Source organism: Erpetoichthys calabaricus, chromosome 3, assembly GCF_900747795.2.
Source record: "Erpetoichthys calabaricus chromosome 3, fErpCal1.3, whole genome shotgun sequence".
In the NCBI taxonomy this organism is placed as follows: domain Eukaryota; kingdom Metazoa; phylum Chordata; class Cladistia; order Polypteriformes; family Polypteridae; genus Erpetoichthys; species Erpetoichthys calabaricus.
Window position 1 is genome coordinate 84,961,659 of NC_041396.2, and position 23,407 is coordinate 84,985,065.

Here is a 23,407-nt window from a genome sequence, read left to right on the forward strand (position 1 = left end):
CTGAAATGTTATAGAATAGTTTGGGTAGCTTTGTACTTCGGGTGCAAAGAGTACTGATGCTCACGTCCGAATTTCTTTGTTTCTTCTGTCCTCCCAGCCATCTGACCTTACCTTATAACTTTCTTTTGTCATCTTGTAAAGCACTTTGAGCTACATGCCTGTATGAAAATGTGCTATATAAATAAATTTTGTTTGTCTAGTTGCACAGGACGAGTTCTCAAATTACTTTTTTTTCAGTTTATTTTTCTACTTTCTTTAATGTAAAGGCTAATATACCAATCGCCTCTTGTTCACCAATAAACCAATCTTCCATTCGCTGGCCTTTGTTTACACTGCTGGAAGTTTGCTACAAAATGCCATAATATATTGCATAAAGGAGCACTACAACTAAATTATTGTAAAGCTTAGAAAAACGGGCTGAAAATATCTGTTTTTGTAATCTGCCTTTTTACCAATCATCAGTAAAGCCTTTTTTTTTTGTGAAAATCAGCCAATTTTGATTGGAGCATCCCTAATTAGTATTTATTCTGTTGGAGCTGGCACAAAAAGTTTTTCTGGACACGACCATACTGGTGTACCGAATGGAATGGAATGCGGTCAACAAGAGTATGGCATCATTCCCAGCTCCAACATTCTATTTCCGAGGTAAATGGAATGCAGCATGAGTACCACATAGCTTTGTAATAAAAGGTTACTTCAGAATTAATCCAATTTAAAATATGTAGTCAAACTTGAACAGAGAAGTTTGTTAGCATAGGACTTCAAACATAAGTGATTTTCCATAATGGAATGGTATGAAAATCCTCCCAATGTGTTAATCAACTTCAGAAAAAGGTTGAGCAGACTACTTAGACAAAGGGAAATCCCTGTGACAATTTCTGAGGAGAAAAAAAGCATTAGTAACTTAGGAAAAAATACCCATCTTTGAATTCAATTATTTTAAAATGTACCTATTTGTTTAAGCAAAAGGTATATGGTAAATCCTTTTCTATGCTGCTTATTTTATGTATCTATTGTCTTCATCCTGATCATGGCAGGCCAATGATTCTTGAATTTACTATATTTCCGAGTTGCTTGGAATACAGTATCCTCAGATTTCAATAATTATGTTAAACTAAACAATACACTAGCAAAATACTTTTAGCTTCAAGTGTATGGTATAAAATAAAAACACACAGAATGGGAAAACCTGGCAAAAAAAGAGTGTTAGCCACGAAGAAATTCAGGTCAGGATCCAGAATATGACAGGTACGAGTGTGGCATCATAAAACATTTTATGACTTTTATAAATCTTTTATGATTTTTAATAAAATTAATGGATAATACTTTAGATTCACACATGTAAGCAGAAAGTGTGTTTAATAATGTGTATTTTTAATTAATCCTATGCTTTCTAACATGCTAATTTTACATAAATTAGTTACTTTTCCTTTGATTTCCAAGAATTCCTGTACTTAAACAACCTTTCAACTGGTTATGCAAGTTCCAGCATTTCACAATTCTCTATCACATGAGGCTTAGTTAGCTAACACCATGCTGAACTGTGAACGGACTACAAAAAAGCAATTGTGGTTAGTAAACACTAACAAAGGTTCTTCTTAACATCAGGTATTTTTCAAATTTGTCTGGGTGTTCAATTTATATCGTGCAAATCAGAAAACAGAAAATGGAAATTATACCAAAAATGTTGTTGTCTATACTGTACAATTTAAGCAAAGGCTACTCTATAAAGTAAAAAATGAAATACCAAAGCAGTGTTATTTAAGGTGTAAAAGGACAGCACATTAACAAACTATAATTAAAAACAACCCACAAATTGTCCACCACACACATCTTTCTCCTACAATCACTAACATGCAGAATGTACAGAACGGCATGACTAAGTAAACTGGTGTTTTATTGCTTTTAGAAAAATATATAGATGCAGGATATCAACATAAAAATGCATGGAGTGGGAGGAAATAAATAAAAGCAGACAAGGAAGATTAATAAGCTCTTCTGTTCAATGCCCAGTAAATTCGGGACTTCAATTTAAGGTATAACTCTGAAATGTGAGAAAGCACATGTTATGGAAGAGGTCAGTTCACTTCACAGTGTGGATCAACACCAACAAGTGTGTTTACAAATACACACAAAATAAGGTGAGTAGCCCAGTTAAGACATAAACCTGGTTTCTTAAAAAAACTTGTTTACATATGCAAGTCCACTTATGGAGTTCTCTTTTGGCAAAACACGAAAGACCAATTATCACCAACGGCTGCCATGAACCCAAAAACAACTATGGAGCCTATGTCTCCAAAATTTGTCCTACTGACTTTAGCACTGTATGTTCAGATCATCAAAATAAATTTAGCAATTTCTGAAATATTATTTCAACCAGGAGAAGGAATACTGTATGCAATCACTTCAGCATTTGCTTCAGGAAATTTATCTTTGTGGATGCTCCCGCCATTTTCAACCCGTGGCTGCTGGATGCATGTGCAAGGCAAACACAGGTGCACGATAAACTGATTGTGATGGACATGTGCAGACTATAAAATCCTTAACTGCAACCCAGTTAAAGGTTTACGTGACCAAATAACCAGATTACTAGGGGAGAAATCTACATGTGTTAATCCAGTTTCTCTAACTAGAGTAAGGGTACACAAGGCACTTTTAAAAAAGGGGTTTCTGTGAATAAACCATGTTATTAAAGCACATGTAAATGCCCACAGTGTCAAATTAACAACAGGATAGGAGCAGACCAAACACATAAAACTTCACACAGAGAATTTAACTACTGCATATAACCAAATACTTCTTTACAGCTAAGTGCACACTTTTAATACACTTCATCAATAAATTAATAGTCGAACATTACACACACTTGCATACAACATAACAGCACTGTGGGTTAAAATTTCCAAATTCAAGTTAATTGTATGGATTATTCACTTTATTTAAGACTATAAACCAAACAATGGTTAACTGTTAACATTACTAGCCAAAAGATCATTGATCATTGTCCATGTGGAATGTGTATATTATTCATATGTCAGCATGGCTTTTCCCCAACATTGTGCTGATTAAATTGAATGTTTATTCGAAATTACCCTGTCTCTGTGTGTGTTTTAGTGGATCCTGCAATGGACAAGCATCCTGTTTCCTGGATTGCCTGCAAATACTGCCGAGATAGGGTCTGGCCCTACATGATCCTGGACTGGACTAAAGCAGGAATGAAAACTTTACAGCATGTTATAAGAATTATATCCTAAATAACAGTTCATCTTTCTATGGAATTTTAATTTTTCTTGTGAGTACACAGTGGAAATACAGCATATAAACAATTTTAAACATATCTAGTATTCTAATTTATTGTGTGCACCACACATTAATGTTAGATGAGGCAGATTCCCATAAACAGAGACCAGACAAACTGCTACACATAACTGAGGATTAAGTTACAAGTATAATCTACTATGTATCTCCCAGTCATTTCAGCAAAACTATGTTACCCATCAACTACCATTAATTCTCATACTTGGTCCTAAACACCCATTTCAGTGTTCATATTGCACTTTCCCAACAATAAGCACTTAGTCAATCTTATTTTAAATACATTGTGCCTTGGGAATATTTGATAGAAACTGTCTAGATAAGAATGTTTCATAGCAGTATATGGTGCACGGTGAGTAACCACAAGCAGATAAAACCATTTCTTGAAGCACAAGACAAAAACATGCAAGCAGGTATAACCATTAGATTCAATGTCACATGGAATATTAACATTTACGATTTAATTGCATTACATGTGCATTTCAATTGTATAGGCATGTTACTAAGAAAGGACTTGAAAGAAAAAAATGTTCAGAGAAGTTACAGGAAAATATAGATATTCACATATAAATAATGCTTCTACTGCAATAAACACCAACAACTACACAGTGAGCCTAAATAAAACCTCACCTGAGGTGACAGATGCTCAGATATCCTTGGAAACATTTTGGTTTTTCCTTAGTTATTTAATTCTCTAGAGCTCTGAAGTGTTCATGTTATACATATAAGGTACACTGCAATATGTCTTGAGAAGTTTAAACAGGCACCACTTCCATATCATAAAGCCACACTCCTCGTCATTTTTATTATAAGCAATTCAAATAAACTACATTCTTTGCTTTACAAGCACTTTGCAGGGGGCAGTCACCTCATCACCGCTGTAAATCTCCACAAGGTATTCTTCCAAGTTAACAACAGATCTCAACATGTGCAAATGAGTCTAGGAAGCATTTCCACATTTTATCTCTAGCCCCTAATCAAAACTGTAATTTTTTATACAGCATTCATCGTTATTCCAGTTCCATCACAACCTCTTGCTTAATTCTCTTGCCGATGCTGACAAGTGTTAAGCTCAATTTAATCTTAAGAGCAGCATATTTTGCTAGAAAGGTGAAACACAAGACATTAATAGGAAGTATAAAAGGGTGAAAAACGTAAGATTATTATTACGTCCTGAACTGTAACACTCATATTAATGCAGTTTTACATTATCCATTTTATTTATTTATTTTTATAAATAATTACAAGGCATTTAATATACACATGTTTATTTTCTCTTAGTGCAAGTTTATGACAGCATAAGCAAAAATGGTGAAGAGTTGTTGGCATTTTTTAGGTTTAAGCACTATGCGAATTCACTAAACTCAAAATACGCTGAAATTCCTCCTGTATTAATAAAATTCATTTTTTTAAAATAAGTTACATAGAATTAATTACGATTATGTTTTAGGCTTGTATGTCCATTGCACATTGAAAATGCTTCCAAAAAAACTAATTGTCATTTTTTTTTTTACTTGAAATTTTATTTGGTCAACCTAATACAAATAAAATGTCAAAACAAATATACTGCATAATGGCAAGAATAATCAATTTCAACAACCTAGAAGCATTGTAAAATGAACTCGCCTAACTTTTATTTAAACTGTAATACCAATAATTCAACAAATTCTCCTCGTATCTCCCAGTGTGTGCAAATAAAGGGTTTTCATAATAAATAAAAGCCTCACTGAGACTACTGCATATGTAAACAGCACAGAAAAACTACATTTCATAGCTCAAATAATGCCAATAAGTAATTTGACAAATACTGCCTGAAGGGTTTGTGATTTTATAACTAACATTTAAATGTTTATATCAAAAGCAAAATATAAAAATAATTTAATTCCAATTGCATATATAAATAAAAAAATGAAATTTTCTATTTATGTTTATTATACCTATATATCTTTTGGGATTTCAGTATAAACATAAGTTGTTCCCCAAATTATATATTTTACCAAGAGTAAGCCAATAAGAAATATATAGATTTATCAAAAACAATCTAAGATCATATTTGAAATAAACCAATCCTTAAAAACTATAAGCTCTCAGCTGCCACAAAGCAGAAATCAAAAGCGTTCACTCTGACTCTTAAGTGCTCTTGAATCACCATATTGATTGTGCTGTAAGTTGGAATGGGACTAAATGAAAAATTTAGTATTTATGACCCACGTGAATGTGTACAAAGGAATAAAGTAAAGTCCACATAGAGAAACACAGACTATGTACTTTCAAACTAGTGTTTTAAATGTTGAAAAACCTCATGAAATATCCACCCTGTTTTGCATGCTACATTATTTAGTGGTCAACAACTCAGAAGGAAAAAAAAAAAAAAAAAAAAATCACTAATATATGAAAACTGCCTAAACAGGAAACAAATTCGACTTTCAGAGGAGGACAACAAAAAAAGCAATAAAATATTTCAAATTAAATAAGACATTTAATAGCTTTGATCATTTCATTTTACAGTTAAATTTTAGACATAAATATTCTCACACTTAACTGAATTACAGTTTAAAGTTAGTGGAAGTTCAACTAACATTAGACAAAATACTACAAAAATTAATGGTTATAAAAGCCTTTAAATTAAAAGGAATAGTCCACTCAAAAAGTATATTTTATGTATTACTTACCCCAAGTAGTTTGTAGTGGGAGCCAAGAATAATTTTAACCTCATGTTTCATGGAGAAAAGACACATTTTCTGATACAATGGGACCAAATGGAGACTAGTGTTGATCAGTGAATTTCACCAAAGCGTTATTTGCAGAAAATTTGCTGCATTTGCCCTTGTTCGTCAAATTATTTACTGATAATCTGGCCGGTTTCGGAGAACTTTTTTCCCCCGGCGCCCCATAATGCTAAGTAAGGCCAATGCAACATCCCCCGGAGCTGCAACAGCCAAAATTGGATGGGACCACCCTCCCCCCCCCCGGCAGAACAGATAAGTAAATAATGCAGGTTCTCAAAATTTTATTTTTATGAAACATATACAGCATTAATAACAAATTACATTATCTCTGCTTGTTGCCAAATGTGCAGGTCGATCTTCAAGATCCACTTCAGCATAACAGAAGGAGGTGCATGCCCTATGCATGCATTATTAGCCACATGGAGATAAAAAACAAACCTTGAAGGAGCCTGATGAGCCCAAAACACAGGAGACTCTATGAAATAATAAAAATAACAAAAAATTTATTACTATTTACAAGATGTTTCTATCTTTTTGATTTTTGATAGAAGAGAAAGTGCAAAGCATCAGCACAGACAGTTTGGATAGCCTTCAGCGCAACTTCAAAAGATAGAACATGCCTGAGTGCAGCTTCAATCATGACTTTTGACTACAATTTTAGCATTTCCACTTTGTTTTGACGAAATGCAGAGGTTGGCACTGCTGCCGCACAGCTCAGGTCACCTTTTTGGCCACATTGATCAGTCCAGTATAGTTGGCAGATGTCTCCCTAGCATTCAGGGACAATTTAAAATGATTGCACTATTATACAGTATCTCACAAAAGTGAGTACACCCCTCACTTTTTTGTAAATATTTTTATTATATCTTTTCAAGGGACAACACTGAAGATATGACACTTTGATACAATGTAGTCAGTGTACAGCTTGTATAACAGTATAAATTTGCTGTCCCCTCAAAATAACTCAACACATAGCCATTAATGTCTAAACCGCTGACAACAAAAGTGAGTACACCCCTAAGTGAAAAATGTCCAAATTGTGCCCAAAGTGTCAATATTTTGTGTGGCCACCATTATTTTCCAGCACTGCCTTAACTCTCTTGGGCATGGAGTTCACTAGAGCCTCACAGGTTGCCACTGGAATCCTCTTCCACTCCTCCATGACGATATCACGGAGCTGGTGGATGTTAGAGATCTTGCGCTCCTCCACCTTCCATTTGAGGATGCCCCACAGATGCTCAATAGGGTTTAGGTTCGGAGACATGCTTGGCCAGTCCAGCACCTTTACCCTCAGTTTCTTTAGCAAGGCAGTGGTCATCTAGGAGGTGTGTTTGGGGTTGTTATCATGTTGGAATACTGCCCTGCGGCTCAGTTTCTGAAGGGAGGGGATCATGCTCTGCTTCAGTATGTCACAGTACATGTTGGCATTCATGATTCCCTCAATGAACTGTAGCTCCCCAGTGCCGGCAGCACTCATGCAGCCCCAAACCATGACACTCCCACCACCATGCTTGACTGTAGGCAAGACACACTTGTCTTTGTACTCCTCACCTGGTTGCCGCTACACACGCTTGACACCATCTGAACTAAATAAGTTTATTTTGGTCTCAGCAAACTGTTTGCGGGCTTTCTTGTGCATCATCTTTAGAAGAGGCTTCCTTCTGGGACGACAGCCATGCAGACCAATTTGATGCAGTGTGCACTGACAGGCTGACAACCCCAAACCCCCCTTCAACCTCTGCAGCAATGCTGGCAGCACTCATACATCTATTTTCAAAAGACAACCTCTGGATATGGCGCTGAGCACGTGCACTCAACTTCTTTTTTATTAATTTTATTGTAATCATACTGTATATATAGATCATTTTTACAAAAAATAGGACTGAAAACAAATCAAACCCCACCCCTGAGAAGGACAGCATGGCCAAAGGAGTAAAACTTAAGGCTTGTAAACATGCCTAAATTATTGAGTTTAATAGGGCAAAAAAAGATAAATGGAGAAGGAAAAGAAATGCGGAAATAATTATCTCTTCTTATTCTAAAATATTACTGATTAGATCCTGCCAGATTTTGAAAACATTCTGTACAGATCCCCTAACTGAGAATTTGATTTTTTCCAATTTCAAATAATATAAAACATCAGTTTCCCACTGACTTTTTAGAGGAGAGTTAGGATTCTTCCAATTTAACAAGATCAGTCTGCGTGCCAAAAGTGTAGTGAATGCAATCACAGTTTGCTTGTCCTTATCAATTTCAAATCAATCTGGAAGAACACCAAACACAGCTATTAATGGGTTAGGAGGGATTGTGACACCAAGGCTGTCTGAAAGGCACTTAAAAATTTTGGTCCAAAATGTTGTTAATTTGGTGCATGCTCAAAACATGTGACCCAGTGAGGCAAGAGCTTGGTTGCAGCGTTCGCATGTTGGATCTTGCCCTGGGAACATTTTGGACAGTTTTAAGCGAGACAGATGAGCTCGATATATAATTTTTTAGTTGAAATATTTCTGTGCTTTGCGCATATGGAACTCGAGTGAATTATCTGCATTGCTACCTTCCATTCCTTTTCTGATATATTAATTAAGAGATCTTTTTCCCATTGTCCTATTGGATCTTTGAAACATCTTTGGTCGACCATGGCGAGGCCTGTTCTGAATGGAACCTGTCCTGTTAAACCACTGTATGGTCTTGGGCACCGTGCCATAGCTCAGTTTCTGGGTGTTGGCAATCTTTTTATAGTCTAGGCCATCTTTATATAGAGGAAACATTCTTTTTTTCAGATCCTCAGAGAGTTCTTTGCCATGGGTTGCCATGTTGAACTTCCAGTAATTAGTATGAGAAAGTGTGAAAGTGAGAACACCAAATTTAATACACCTGCTCCCCATTCACACCTGAGACCTTGTAACACTAACGGGTCACATGACACTGGGGAGGGAAAATGGCTTATTGGGCACAATTTGGACATTTTTCACTTAGGGGTGTACTCACTTTTGTTGTCAGCGGTTTAGACATTAATGGCTGTGTGTTCAGTTATTTTGAGGGGACAGCAAATTTACACTGTTATACAAGCTGTACACTGACTACTTTACATTGTATCAAAGTGTCATTTCTTCAGTGTTGTCCCATGAAAAGATATAATAAAATATTCACAAAAATGTGAGGGGTGTACTCACTTTTGTGAGATACTGTAATTCAGTCAAATCTAGTACAGTTAGTCCTTCCCCATTGAGTTCAATGCATTTTGCAGAGTTCAGTGAAATTTGCAAACACTTCCATGATTTCTCCAAATTCAAGGCGAAGCAAACACCGTGAAGTTCACTCATCACTAATGAAAGACCAATGCTAGACAAGAGTAAATAATTTCAAAAAGATATCGGGGGGGGGGGGGGGGGGGAACTCATGTTACTTGTGTCGCATAATCCACATGTCAAGTCATCTAGTTAAATGCTCACAACATATAAAAGGCTTTTTTTTTTCAACTAAAATACTGTTAAGTACACAACTCTGGGAAAAAGAAAGTAGTCCACAAACTGGAAGCCCCCTCACACAAGGTGCCACTTTTGACTTGAACACAGGATCCATGACCAATGAATGATGGAAGGGGACAGGTCTTCAATTTAAAAATGAGATCATATGTTAAGTGGCTTTCTGTTGATGGAATACTTTCATTTTACGGAGTTATTTATTTCAGAATTTCTTAAACTGAGGTCTGAGATACATGGCAACGGGCTCCTCCCCAAAACGTATGGTGATATTTGGTAAGAAATTTATAAATACCGTGCACAATTGGTGTACCAACGATTTAGTTCTTTTCTTTATGCTGTATTTCACTTACTTTAAACCACAAAACATCCGATTAGAATATAAAAAAATAATGTCCTTAATTAAGCAAACCAACAAAATGTTAAACAGTAGAGAAAATTTTCAGACACCATGGCCTTCCGTGTCAGCTTATAAAGGGGAATACTGTAATCTAGAAGAGTTTTTTTTTAAACATACACTGAAACCCCTTGTATCAAGCATGAGCATATGAGCACAAGCTTACAAATGTGCCAGCCATTCCCATAATGTTCCGAGTGACTTACAATCATTGGAAAGCCTCACGTCACTCACTTTGTATATCACTCATTATTCTGACTTGATAAATAGCAGTGTGAAGTTAGTTAGCTATATTTTGGGCTAAAGGGGATTATTTTTAAATAACAGATATAATATTGAATCAAGCATCTGCAGCATCTGGTGAAAATAAGCCAACTTCATCTGAAAAAAAGGATATTATGATGACAATTATAGAGTTTGGCATTGTTAGTCCTTATTCTCAGCACTGACTCCTATCAGGATAAAGTGCAGGGAAAATTTCCATACCTACCTTTCATCCATCAATCCTAGAAATGAGAAACTATGCAGGCAGAGGCAAGTACACCCATCTCACTAATTTATTATGTGCAAGACCATTTATATGCAAAAATGTGATGTAGTGCAAATCAGAAAAGGAGTTGTACTTTCAAGGGTTATGTGCATTTTGTGATAATCACTTGTTCAGGGCTTCTGTCATTTTCTTCTCCTTTTAAGCAGTCCCTGGTCTGAAAACGTTTGTGAGCCCCCGATTTATTAAACAATATTTTAGCAAAAAAATACGTGCCTTTCGCATGTGAGCATTTGTCCAGAAGGCTTGACACGTGGATTATGTGACAGACGTTTTTGATATTGTTTGCTGTTGTCCAACATAAGTCACCATTTGGTCTTGTTCTATCAGAAGATTTATGTCCTTTCTCGAAGAAACAATGAGGTTAAAAATTATTTTCGGCCACCACTACAAACTACATTGGGTAAGAAACATGTCCCAAAAAAAAAAAAAATATATATCATTTTTGGATGGAGTATTATTTTAAATTTAAACCCAGTATAATTTAAAACAATGAGTATATTCTACTTATGACAATTAAAAAAAAAAATCAAAAGTACCCAACAGAATGTTTATTTCACAATTTATATTCAAGTCAGCATAGCATCAGACAATCCAGAGTATCACAACTGTGTCCAAGCATTAAATTAACACAAAGTTGGTTGGTTTGGGTTTTTTTTTTTTTTATTTAAACACTAGATGGAAGACTCAAATCTTTAATATCACTGCAAACCTTCTCCAACTGCAGCTTGTGGCCCATTACACAAAAAACCCAAACAAATTTAAAATGACAACTACATAAACACATGCACCACTGTGGAAAAGGGAACAACGAAACAAAAACAGTAGTGGAAGAACAAAATTTTGACCATCATAGTGGCACAATGGTAAGCACAGCTCAATCACATATCCAGGTCTTACTTCAAGCCTGAAAACTAACTGTGTGTAATTTAACATGTTCATGTGGATTTCTCCATGTTCTCCAATTTTCTTCAACACACCAAAAATGTGCATATTAGACTTGTTTCAAATGTGCAACATACTGGTGTCCAGACCAAGGTTCTTATGTTTTATATGTCTAATGCTCCTGAAGTAGACTTATTCTCAAGCTCATGTGACCATGTAATGGGCAAATCAGGACACAGAGTACACGGATATCAGACACAGAATACTACACAGCAATCAAGAAATACCACAGCACGTTCTGCTATATTATAATCAAAGAAACCAATGACACTTAAGAGAAACTTTGGAATTTAATTCTACTGCAAGTATTACACGTAGATAATTAACTTTTCATTTAAACTGATACGTTTGGTAAACGCTGCCCCAAAAAACTTTATACTGGTATTTATATCAAAATGCCTCAAAGAGAAGGATGCAAAAGAATAATATGTTAACAAAAAGTGAATAGCATAAAGACAGTTTTTTTCACTGGAATGTTGAGCTCTAGCTAACACTAATGGTGTTGATGTAAGCTGTCTGTTTACACCAACTTGGATTAATTCTTAACAGAAGCGTGCACTCAAAACACAAGCTCTTCAGGTCAATGAGATAGTGACCAAACAGAAGCCCTCTTTTAATGTGTTTCGTTACATTCTACTGCAACGACCTGATCTCCTGCAAACAAAACTAGAGCATATTCTAGTTATTTGAAGTCCCAATTACACCCTATCAGGCTAGCGGAATGGGAACTGTAATACTTAATTTTGATTTCCATGCCAAAAACTATAGCCAATTATTTTATGCACACACTAAACCTTTTATGAATACACCTGCTCGTTTATTTAGCTGTTCAGACTAAACCTTCAGGCATTCTACTACCTGTCATTACCGAGTCATTCGTGTATTAATTTGCAATGTTTGATTAGTCTGTCGTCTCAGTTTATCCATATAATGATTCTCAACATTTCTCCAGGTACCCAGTAAAACATGCTTCGGTCTACGTTGTTTCAGTATGCGTCTTTCACAACTAGCAGCGTCCCAGCAAAGAACTCTAATTAGCTAAGGGGAATACGGTCGGGGATCTTTCAACTAAACTGGTTCCCGAAGCAAAAGGCCAAAAATCCCCGGGCTTACCAGTTAGTCATGTCCAGGAAGAAGGCGCAACCGGCCGGGTTCAGCTGGAAACCCAGCAGCCTTTGGAACTCGGAGATAAGGACGTCCTTGTCGGTGGTCCCCATGCAGCTGAATTTCTGCATAAACTCCGGATCCAAGTCCACATCCATGCCCTCCATGGTGGACGTCCCAGGCAGTGTTGGGGAGGGGAAGGGTTTCTTTCCTAATTTAGTCCGAGGCCTTGGCCGCTCATAACAACAAGTCCGACAACAAGGCCAAGGCGCATGCGCAAGGCGCCGAGCCGCCGTCAGTCTCGGCGTACAGGAAGACGCCAAAACAAGGCGGCGGAATGACGCGACACTGCGGATGCACGTCACCGGGGCCAGTCACGTTTTATAGGTAGCAGACTGCTAAACGTTCAGGAGTTGAGCACAATTTGAGAAAGCCATTCAGTGATCATCCTACTGTCTCTGCCACTTAATCTTGTTTACTGTAACTGACTTCTAGAGGCTGTCTACGCAGCACTGGAGGAAACGCAATGCTGACACAAGCCCGGGACTGAGCATCTGACACGGCGTCAGTTTATTGGCGCAAAAACCAGGTCCTGCTCCTGTAAATGTAATTAATAAATATTTCAAGAAATTAGGTTTTGCTATGTATATAAAACGCATGAACATGAATTCTGTATAAATCCAGTACCAAAATAAACTAGAAGCAGTGGAAACTGGGAGTAAAGTGTACCAGAGTGCTTTTTAATTTGGTAAACAGATACGAAACACAATAAATATATCTAATAAAAAAAGAAAACATTGGTAATATTAATAACAATAATAATAATTATATATAATAAAAAAAGAAAACATTGGTAATAGTAATAACAATAATAATGTAATGTTGGCGCCAAGTACCAAAATGGATTCTCAGCTCTTTATATGACCATTTTAGGTGGCTCACAATCCATAAAAGAACTGCACACTACTGCTTCACTAGTTGGAATTCAATTTGCAACTTTGCAGGCTTGCCGTTTTCATAGGCTACCCTGCTGCTGGCTCTGAAGCTGCTCATTTGCATGATAGATTGCCAGCTCATATTATGGCTGCCTCATTCCTGGCTGATTCAACTTGTCAGAGCCATGATATAGCTCTCCCTTCAATGTCACTGTCCCCACGGACCACCTCCAATTTCTTGAAATGATGTATAACTCTTCAAAATGACAGGTGGTCATCGTTTGAGTTGCAGTTGTGCAGCTGGTGACAAAAGCACATTACCGGGGGTCTTCATTGCTTCACTGACTGGGGGCACAGCAGGGATTTGAGTGTTGTGTTGTCAGATGGAGCAGCATGGTGTTAAACATTGCCCTCCAGTTTGGTGATCTGTAGAGTATAAGTGAACATGCAAACTTACTTGTCTGTAGCTGTAGATGTCTCGTGGCTGTTGTCCTTCACTAGACCGAAATTGCAAACAGTGTTTCAGGTCCAGATCTCAGTCTTGTGGCTCTCTAGTAACTCCTCAGAATAGCCAAGCAAGTCCATTGTAGTTCTCTACAGCACTTGGTGCTTTGCTAAATCGAACAGTAGGCTTTCTTCTTTAGGTGGCTCATTATTAATGCACTAGTTGGAATTTTGTTTGTAACAATGTAGACTTGCTGTGTTAATAATCTTTCCTGCAGCTGGCTCTGAAGCTGCTAATTTGTATGATGGAACAACAGCTCATACTATGGGTGACTGTTTCCTGGCTGATGCAACTAGTAAGCACCATTACAGTAATGACTTTAAGGCTGGATGGTGGTGCATTCCTGGGTGCTTTCACTGTGGTGCATGCTGCTCTGTTTTCAGCATTGGTTTATATCAAATATATTCCCAATATTAGACAAAATAGCAGTATATTATTGCAAATATACGTACACTACAAAAAAAAATAAGGTGGCACGGTGCAGTGGTAGCACTGCTGCTTTGCAATGTGAAGACAGCAGGTTGTGTCCTGGGTGCTCCCTGCACAGGGTTTGCATATTCACATGGGTTTCCTCCAGGTGCTCTGCTTTGTATCTTGTACTTATTGTGGTAGACTAAAGGGTCCCTGCATTCTTAATAATAATAATAATAATAATAATAATAATACATTTTATTTAATATGTGCCTTTCTTAGCACTTAAGGTCACCTTACAATTGAATTAAACAACATTAGTAAAATAAAAATAAAGAGAATGATCAATTAAAAAGCAATAATTAGCAAACAAACAAAGATAACAGGCAGTAACAGTGCAAAATTCACAATTAGTATGTCAGTTTGAAAAAAAAAGTTTTGAGGACAGTTTTAAAATGTGATATTGAATCAAGCTGACGAATATGAGAGGGAAGAGAATTCCAGAGTTGACAGGCACTATGAGAGAATGCTCGAGCTCCCATAGAACAGAGTTTGATGTGTGGTACAGAAAGTAGAGCTGCAGATGAGGAGCTGAGTGAGCAAGAGGGAGCGTAAGTCTGTAGGAGATCAGTGAGATAGGGACAAGTGAGGTTGTGGAGAGCTCTAAATGTTAAGAGCAGTATTTTGTATTGTATTCTGTAGTTAACAGGGAGCCAGTGAAGTTGAGAGAGAATAGGTGTAATATGTTCAGCGGATTTAGAACAGGTTATTATACTGGTAGCAGAATTTTGAATAAGTTGTAAGCGATGGATAAGTTTTTGTGGGATGCCAGATAGAATAGCATTACAGTAATCTATACGTGAGGTGACTAGGGCTTTAACCAATACTTCAGTACTGTGTTGGGTCAGAACAGGACGGAGTTTAGAAATGTTTTGTAGATGGAAGAAGGCTGTCCAAGAAACATTACTTATATGGGAAGAAAAAGAGAGAGTACTGTCAAGAATGATGCCCAGGCTCTTCACCTGGGTAGAGATATTTGTGTTAATATTGTTAATTAAAATAGAAGACTGGTTAACCTTAGCAAATGTGGATTTAGAACCATTGAGGAGCACCTCAGTGTTATTGCGGTTTAGTTGGATAAAATTGTGAGTCATCCATGTCTTTATGTCTTGAAGACATGCCATAAGAGTATCTGGAGGGAAAACAGAAGTGGATTTAGTGGATAGATATAGCTGTGTGTCATCAGCATCATCTTGAATTTTCTTTACAATTTTTGGTAGCAGTATTACATATTAAATACCTCTTTTATCCAAATAAATATGCAAAATTACAAATGGACTCTGTAGATATAAATATATTTTTAATAGTTTTACATAGATGCACTATAAATATATATTAATAGATTGATCATTTTATGAAAGATCTACATTCCTCAATACTGATTTGAAATATTTAAAAATTAATATGTGAAAAATGTATCTTGTGAATACAAGGAGTATCTGTGAATTAACAATCTTTTTCCACTTTTCTTTTTTAAATGATGAAAATGATGTGTCAACATAAACCCCTAAATACTTTTCGAAAGATGCTTTATTTAGGACAGGGTCTCCAATCTTCTTGTATGTATAATTGACATTCCTTTTGCCCATATGCAACACTTTGTACTTTATTAAATTGTATTTTCCAAGTGTTTGCCCAGTTCTGAAGCTTGTACAAGTCTTTCTGAATTTTTTTTACTGCATTCTCAGCGTCTGGACTTTGCTCATCTGCTGGACTTTATAGGAAAAGTCAGGCCTTGGTTACCTAGATAGGTTTACAGGCTATTCATTTAATCCAAACATGACCAAATTATAATGGATATCATTTTCATCTTACATGGTAATATGATCTTTTATGGAATTAGTTGTTGTGTGAACTGGGGTCTAGCAAGGTCTAGAGTCGCCATTGTAATTAATTTATATATAGGTCCACCTTAATAGAAGGATAAGTGTCTGTTTGTCTGTCTGTTTTTCCATCCGGTAGCTATGTCTCTGTCATTCCAAAAAAGATGGCATAGCACAAAAATTTTTATAAAATATATATTGCATTTATCATTCCAATAAATGGCGCATCACAAACATTAAGACTGCTTTTACAAACCCCATACCAAATGACATTTATACATATGCATTGCATGGTGCACTGCAAATCTTAACACTGAGGTCTACGTGGATTACTTAGACTACTATACTGTATATACAAGATATAGGGTCTAGGGCACCTGAAGGCAAACTCTGTATTGGAGTATGCAAAAGGCATAAAAGAAAACACATAATATATGATGCAATGTCAAGACATAATCAATTCTCAGGTAGGTTTATCTAAGATGGCGTTGTTTCCCTTAATGTAGAATTCTGAGAGGAAGAGGCGAGTCCAAGTGGTGTGACCCAGGAAGTGATGTCACATTGGGAGAGGAGTCAATCTTCCTTTCTGCAGAGGGAGATGGAGAAGAGAGTGTAATTAAATCACACTTACCTAAGCCCATATGTATGGCATGCAAACTAAACTATATTAACTGGATCAGTAGATACCCTATACTTAACAAAATGTCAACAGAGGTACTGGAATAAAATTCACATTTGGATGCCTCAGTGGAACCTGAAATTTAGTTGTAAATTTTACATATATGACAAAGACTACTACATATTTGCCCAAAAAGGAGTAAAACTTTCCTTTCTTTTAATAGGTTTGTGTGTGCCTTCCTTGTGCAAGCCTGATGCTCCCTTAAGCCCTAAAATTTGATTGAGGTGATTAAGTAAACTATTAGTTTGAAGGTAGAAACTTCACTTTTTTATAACCAAAGTTGTAACTTATTTTCACTTGTGATATACAAAATTCATATACATCTGAAATATTATTTTATATAAAAATAAAAATATTAATATGCCAAAAATTAGATAAATTTTTGAAGTTTAAAAGTTGTACTGTTTTTTATTTTATAGTGAAATGGTAGTAATATAGTGTACTAAAAATAATCAGTTTGGATTTATGTTGTCCAATTCCTTTTATAAATACTGCATTTTCCAAAAATTGTAATCAAACTAATAACACATCATTTTCTTTACTTTTTTTAATTCGAAAAAGAATGTCATCATCACTGAACTGTATTTTACAGTTAAAGGCTTTCTATAACATATTTTGAACAACAATCCAATTTTTTTTAATATACATATACTGTAGTGTGGAGAGTCCACTTTATGAAAAAGACAAGAGTAAAAAATGTAGCAAAATGTTTGCGTCTTATGAATGTACTAGGACTTTATGGTCTACAAATACAAAAAAAACTATTAAATCAAAAAAACATTTCACTGTTTCCCATTATGCCATTTGTATCTTATGTTTCCCTCATTATTGGGAGATTGTCCCTGACTTGAAAATCCTGACTGTACTGGAGTAAGCATGTTTAGAATGTGAATAAAACAGTGAAAGAATAAGCCTTGAACTATTAATTAAATGTTGCTGAAAGCTGGAATATACCCTTGCTGAATAATGAACCACACATGAAACAACTCTTGACAGATGTATCTGAAAATATTTTGCTTGTCTAAGGGAAAGCAAGGCAAAACAGATGTAAATATAAACATAGTAAATTCTATGATTTTGCACCTAACAGGGTGTCACTGGACCACAGAAGAAAATTTAAAGAAATTTTTAAAAATTATTTTAATTTTATGGAGAAGTAATCAACATTCCAACATTTACAATGTTTAGATTTGCAATTACATATACCGTAAGTGTTTTCACCACTAATTTAGGATCTCATTTCCTTACAATAATAATTCCCAAGAGAGTGTTAAAAGTGTACCTAAATCATACTGTATTGAAATGCAATTAGACCACTCACTCAGTTTAGTTCATTTAAAATTTAAAATGTTAAATTGTAAAAGACTGCCACATGCATAGTAATGGTTTTGGCCCTGTCGATGTTGAACCTGGTCTCCCAGATTCCTATACAGGGAAAATCTGCTTGTATATCTGGATATGAATTTAATTTCAGTTACTATTTTGTTGAACATTATACATCTGGTACATGATCCTATAATGAATTTCCAGTATCACAATCTTAAATGGAAGGAGTAAACCGCAGCCAGATGCATACCAGGTTACAAAATATGTCTTAACAAGACCAATATGCTTCTAAACTTGAAGTTATTTTCCTTCATCCCCAAAGTGACTACCAAAAGAATCTAATTTGAAAATGATGGTACCGCCCCCTCCAAATTTGGGCAATCTGGTATGTACTGGAGTTTTAAACTCAACAGTTTATATGAAAATCGTGATCATATAAACATAAAAAGACACAAAAAGTTATAATTAAGCTGCTGTTACTGGAAATAATTTATTCCCTATATTAAATTATAATTATTTTATTTTAAATGTTCTATACAGACTTGAGCAGATTTGTGGCAGATGGAATTTAACCTAAATAAAGTGTTACACGTTAAGAGTTTAAAAATGCTAGGTTTGACTACACAGTGGGAGGTCTAAAAAATTGAATGTACACTTAATAAGAAGTGTTTAAGAATCATAGTTGACTCATCACTATCAACTGCCAGACAGTGTTTAGAAGCCGTTAAGAAGGCTAACAGAATGGTAGGATACATAGCATGATGTGTACAGTTCAAGCCTAAGGAGGGTATGCTTAAGGTTTATGGCATCCTGGGAAGGACTCATCTGGAGTACTGTGTACAGTTTTGGTCACCAGGCTATGTAAAAAGACATACCAACAATGGAAAAAGTCCTTACAAGAGCGACTAGGCTCATTCGAGGGTTAAGAGGTATGAGAAATGAGGAACGATTAAAGGAGTTGAACCTTTTCAGTTTAAGCAAACAAAACTTAAGAGGTTACATAACTGAAGTGTTTAAAATTATGAAGGGAATTAGTATAGTGGATCGAAACTGTTACTTTAAAATTAGTTCAGCAAGAATACAGGGACACATTTGGAAACTTGTTAAAAGTAAATTCTACACAAATATTAGAAAGTTTTTCTTCACACAGAGAACAACTGACACATGGAATAAGTTGCCAAGTAGTGTGAAAGACAAGGACTTTCAAAACTCGACTTGATGTTATTATGGAAGAATTAAGTAGAAGAGTTAAGAGGAATGTAAATCAAGCTCTCCTTTTAGAACTAATAACAAAACAACACATTAGGCACAAAAACACAGTCTCTGTAACTCCTTTTACTGTTACTAACAGTCTGTTTATCATATCCTTAGAGAAAAACAAACTTAATTTTAATGAAACTACACACAAACCACTTTAATATGTCTGAAGATCATTAGACAATTTGAATTTTAGCAGGCACTTGGAAATTATTGTTTAAGCATCAATTACAACTCATTTCTCATCCTAAAATTTCAGCTGAAAGGCCAGCAACTACAGTGCATCCGGAAAGTATTCACAGCGCATCACTTTTTCCACATTTTGTTATGTTACAGCCTTTTTCCAAAATGGATTAAATTCATTTTTTTCCCCATAATGACAACGTGAAAAAAGTTTACTTGAGATTTTTGCAAATTTATTAAAAATAAAAAAATTGAGAAAGCACATGTACATAAGTATTTACAACCTTTGCTCAATACTTTGTCGATGCACCTTTGGCAGCAATTACAGCCTCAAGTCTTTTTGAATATGATACCACAAGCTTGGCACACCTATCCTTGGCCAATTTTGCCCATTCCTCTTTGCAGCACCTCTCAAGATCTATCAGGTTGGATGGGAAGCGTTGGTGCACAGCCATTTTAAGATCTCTCCAGAGATGTCCATCCATCCATCCATCCATTGTCTCCCGCTTATCCGAGGTCGGGTCGCGGGGGCAGCAGCTTGAGCAGAGATGCCCAGACTTCCCTCTCCCCGGCCACTTCTTCTAGCTCTTCCGGGAGAATCCCAAGGCGTTCCCAGGCCAGTCGAGAGACATAGTCCCTCCAGCGTGTCCTGGGTCTTCCCCGGGGCCTCCTCCCGGTTGGACGTGCCCGGAACACCTCACCAGGGAGGCGTCCAGGAGGCATCCTGATCAGATGCCCGAGCCACCTCATCTGACTCCTCTCGATGCGGAGGAGCAGCGGCTCTACTCTGAGCCCCTCCCGGATGACTGAGCTTCTCACCCTATCTTTAAGGGAAAGCCCAGACACCCTGCGGAGGAAACTCATTTCAGCCGCTTGTATTCGCGATCTCGTTCTTTCGGTCACTACCCATAGCTCATGACCATAGGTGAGGGTAGGAACATAGATCGACTGGTAAATTGAGAGCTTCGCCTTGCGGCTCAGCTCCTTTTTCACCACGACAGACCGATGCAATGCCCGCATTACTGCGGATGCCGCACCGATCCGCCTGTCGATCTCACGCTCCATTCTTCCCCCCCCCGTGAACAAGACCCCGAGATACTTGAACTCCTCCACTTGGGGCAGGATCTCGCTACCAACCCTGAGAGGGCACTCCACCCTTTTCCGGCTGAGGACCATGGTCTCGGATTTGGAGGTGCTGATTCTCATCCCAGCCGCTTCACACTCGGCTGCGAACCGATCCAGAGAGAGCTGAAGATCACGGCCTGATGAAGCAAACAGGACAACATCATCTGCAAAAAGCAGTGACCCAATCCTGAGCCCACCAAACTGGACCCCCTCAACACCCTGGCTGCGCCTAGAAATTCTGTCCATAAAAGATATGAACAGAATCGGTGACAAAGGGCAGCCCTGGCGGAGTCCAACTCTCACTGGAAACGGGTTCGACTTACTGCCGGCAATGCGGACCAAGCTCTGGCACCGATCGTACAGGGACTGAACAGCCCTTATCAGGGGGGGCCGGTACCCCATACTCTCGGAGTACCCCCCACAGGATTCCCCGAGGGACACGGTCGAATGCCTTTTCTAAGTCCACAAAACACATGTAGACTGGTTGGGCAAACTCCCATGCACCCTCCAGGACCCTGCTAAGGGTATAGAGCTGGTCCACTGTTCCGCGACCAGGACGAAAACCACACTGTTCCTCCTTAATCCGAGGCTCGACTATCCGACGGACCCTCCCTCTCCAGGACCCCTGAATAGACTTTTCCAGGGAGGCTGAGGAGTGTGATCCCTCTGTAGTTGGAACACACCCTCCGATCCCCCTTCTTAAAGAGGGGAACCACCACCCCGGTCTGCCAATCCAGAGGCACTGTCCCTGATGTCCATGCAATGTTGCAGAGGCGTGTCAGCCAAGACAGTCCTACAACATCCAGAGCCTTGAGGAACTCCGGGCGTATCTCATCCACCCCCGGGGCCCTACCACCAAGGAGTTTTTTTGACCACCTCGGTGACCTCAGTCCCAGAGATGGGGGAGCCCACCTCTGAGTCCCCAGGCTCTGCTTCCTCATTGGAAGGCATGTTAATGGGATTGAGGAGGTCTTCGAAGTATTCCCCCCACCGACCCACAACATCCCGAGTCGAGGTCAGCAGCGCACCATCCCCACCATATACAGTGTTGACACTGCACTGCTTTCCCTTCCTGAGACGCCGGATGGTGGACCAGAATCTCCTTGAAGCCGTCCGAAAGTCATTCTCCATGGCCTCCCCAAACTCCTCCCATGCCCGAGTTTTTGCCTCAGCAACCACCAAAGCCGCATTCCGCTTGGCCTGCCGGTACCTATCAGCTGCCTCCGGGGTCCCACAGGACAAAAGGGTCCTGTAGGACTCCTTCTTCAGCTTGACGGCATCCTTCACCGCCGGTGTCCACCAGCGGGTTCGGGGATTGCCGCCACGACAGGCACCGACCACCTTACGGCCACAGCTCCGGTCAGCTGCCTCAACAATAGAGGCACGGAACATGGCCCATTCAGACTCAATGTCCCCCACCTCCCTCGGGATGTGGTCGAAGTTCTGCCGGAGGTGGGAGTTGAAGCTACTTCTGACAGGGGGCTCTGCCAGACGTTCCCAGCAGACCCTCACAACACGTTTGGGCCTACCACGCCTGACTGGCATCCTCCCCCACCATCGAAGCCAACTCACCACCAGGTGGTGATCAGTTGACAGCTCCGCCCCTCTCTTCACCCGAGTGTCCAAGACATGTGGCCGCAAGTCCGACGACACGACCACAAAGTCGATCATCGAACTGAGGCCTAGGGTGTCCTGGTGCCAAGTGCACATATGAACACCCCTATGCTTGAACATGGTGTTCGTTATGGACAATCCGTGACGAGCACAGAAGTCCAATAACAAAACACCGCTCGGGTTCAGATCAGGGGGGCCATTCCTCCCAATCACGCCCTTCCAGGTCTCACTGTCATTGCCCACGTGAGCATTGAAGTCTCCCAGCAGAACGAGGGAGTCCCCAGAAGGTATGCCCTCTAGCACCCCCTCCAGGGACTCCAAAAAGGGTGGGTACTCCGAACTGCTGTTCGGTGCATACGCACAAACAACAGTTAGGACCCGTCCCCCCACCCGAAGGCGAAGGGAGGCTACCCTCTCGTCCACCGGGGTAAACCCCAATGTACAGGCTCCAAGTTGGGGGGCAATAAGTATACCCACACCTGCTCGGCGCCTCTCACCGGGGGCAACTCCAGAGTGGTAGAGAGTCCAGCCCCTCTCAAGGAGATTGGTTCCAGAGTCCAAGCTGTGCGTCGAGGTGAGTCCGACTATATCTAGCCGGAACCTCTCAACTTCGCGCACTAGCTCAGGCTCCTTCCCCTTCAGAGAGGTGACATTCCACGTCCCAAGAGCCAGTTTCTGTAGCCGAGGATCGGACCGCCAAGGTCCCCGCCTTCGGCCACCACCCAACTCACACTGCACCCGACCTCCTTGGCCCCTCCCATAAGTGGTGAGCCCATGGGAAGGGGGACCCACGTTGCCTCTTCGGGCTGTGCCCGGCCGAGCCCCATGGGTGCAGGCCCGGCCACCAGGCGCTCGCCATCGAGCCCCACCTCCAGGCCTGGCTCCAGAGTGGGGCCCCGGTGACCCGCGTCCGGGCAAGGGAAAACGCCGTCCAAAATTGTTTTTCTTCATAGGAGGTTTGTTTAACCGC

The 23,407-nt window shown here is 38.9% G+C and overlaps 1 protein-coding gene across 1 annotated transcript in view; it reads right to left on the reverse strand.

Moving 5' to 3' along the window:
* Positions 1-12,840, reverse strand: part of ilrun (inflammation and lipid regulator with UBA-like and NBR1-like domains) — a 98,954-nt gene extending 86,114 nt beyond the window's left edge. The window contains exon 1 of the mRNA XM_028797010.2: positions 12,529-12,840. Within this exon, the coding sequence (XP_028652843.1) occupies positions 12,529-12,686 (158 nt within the window). The 5' untranslated portion in view covers positions 12,687-12,840. The remainder of the gene's footprint in view (positions 1-12,528) is intronic.
* Between the last annotated feature and the right edge of the window lie 10,567 nt (positions 12,841-23,407).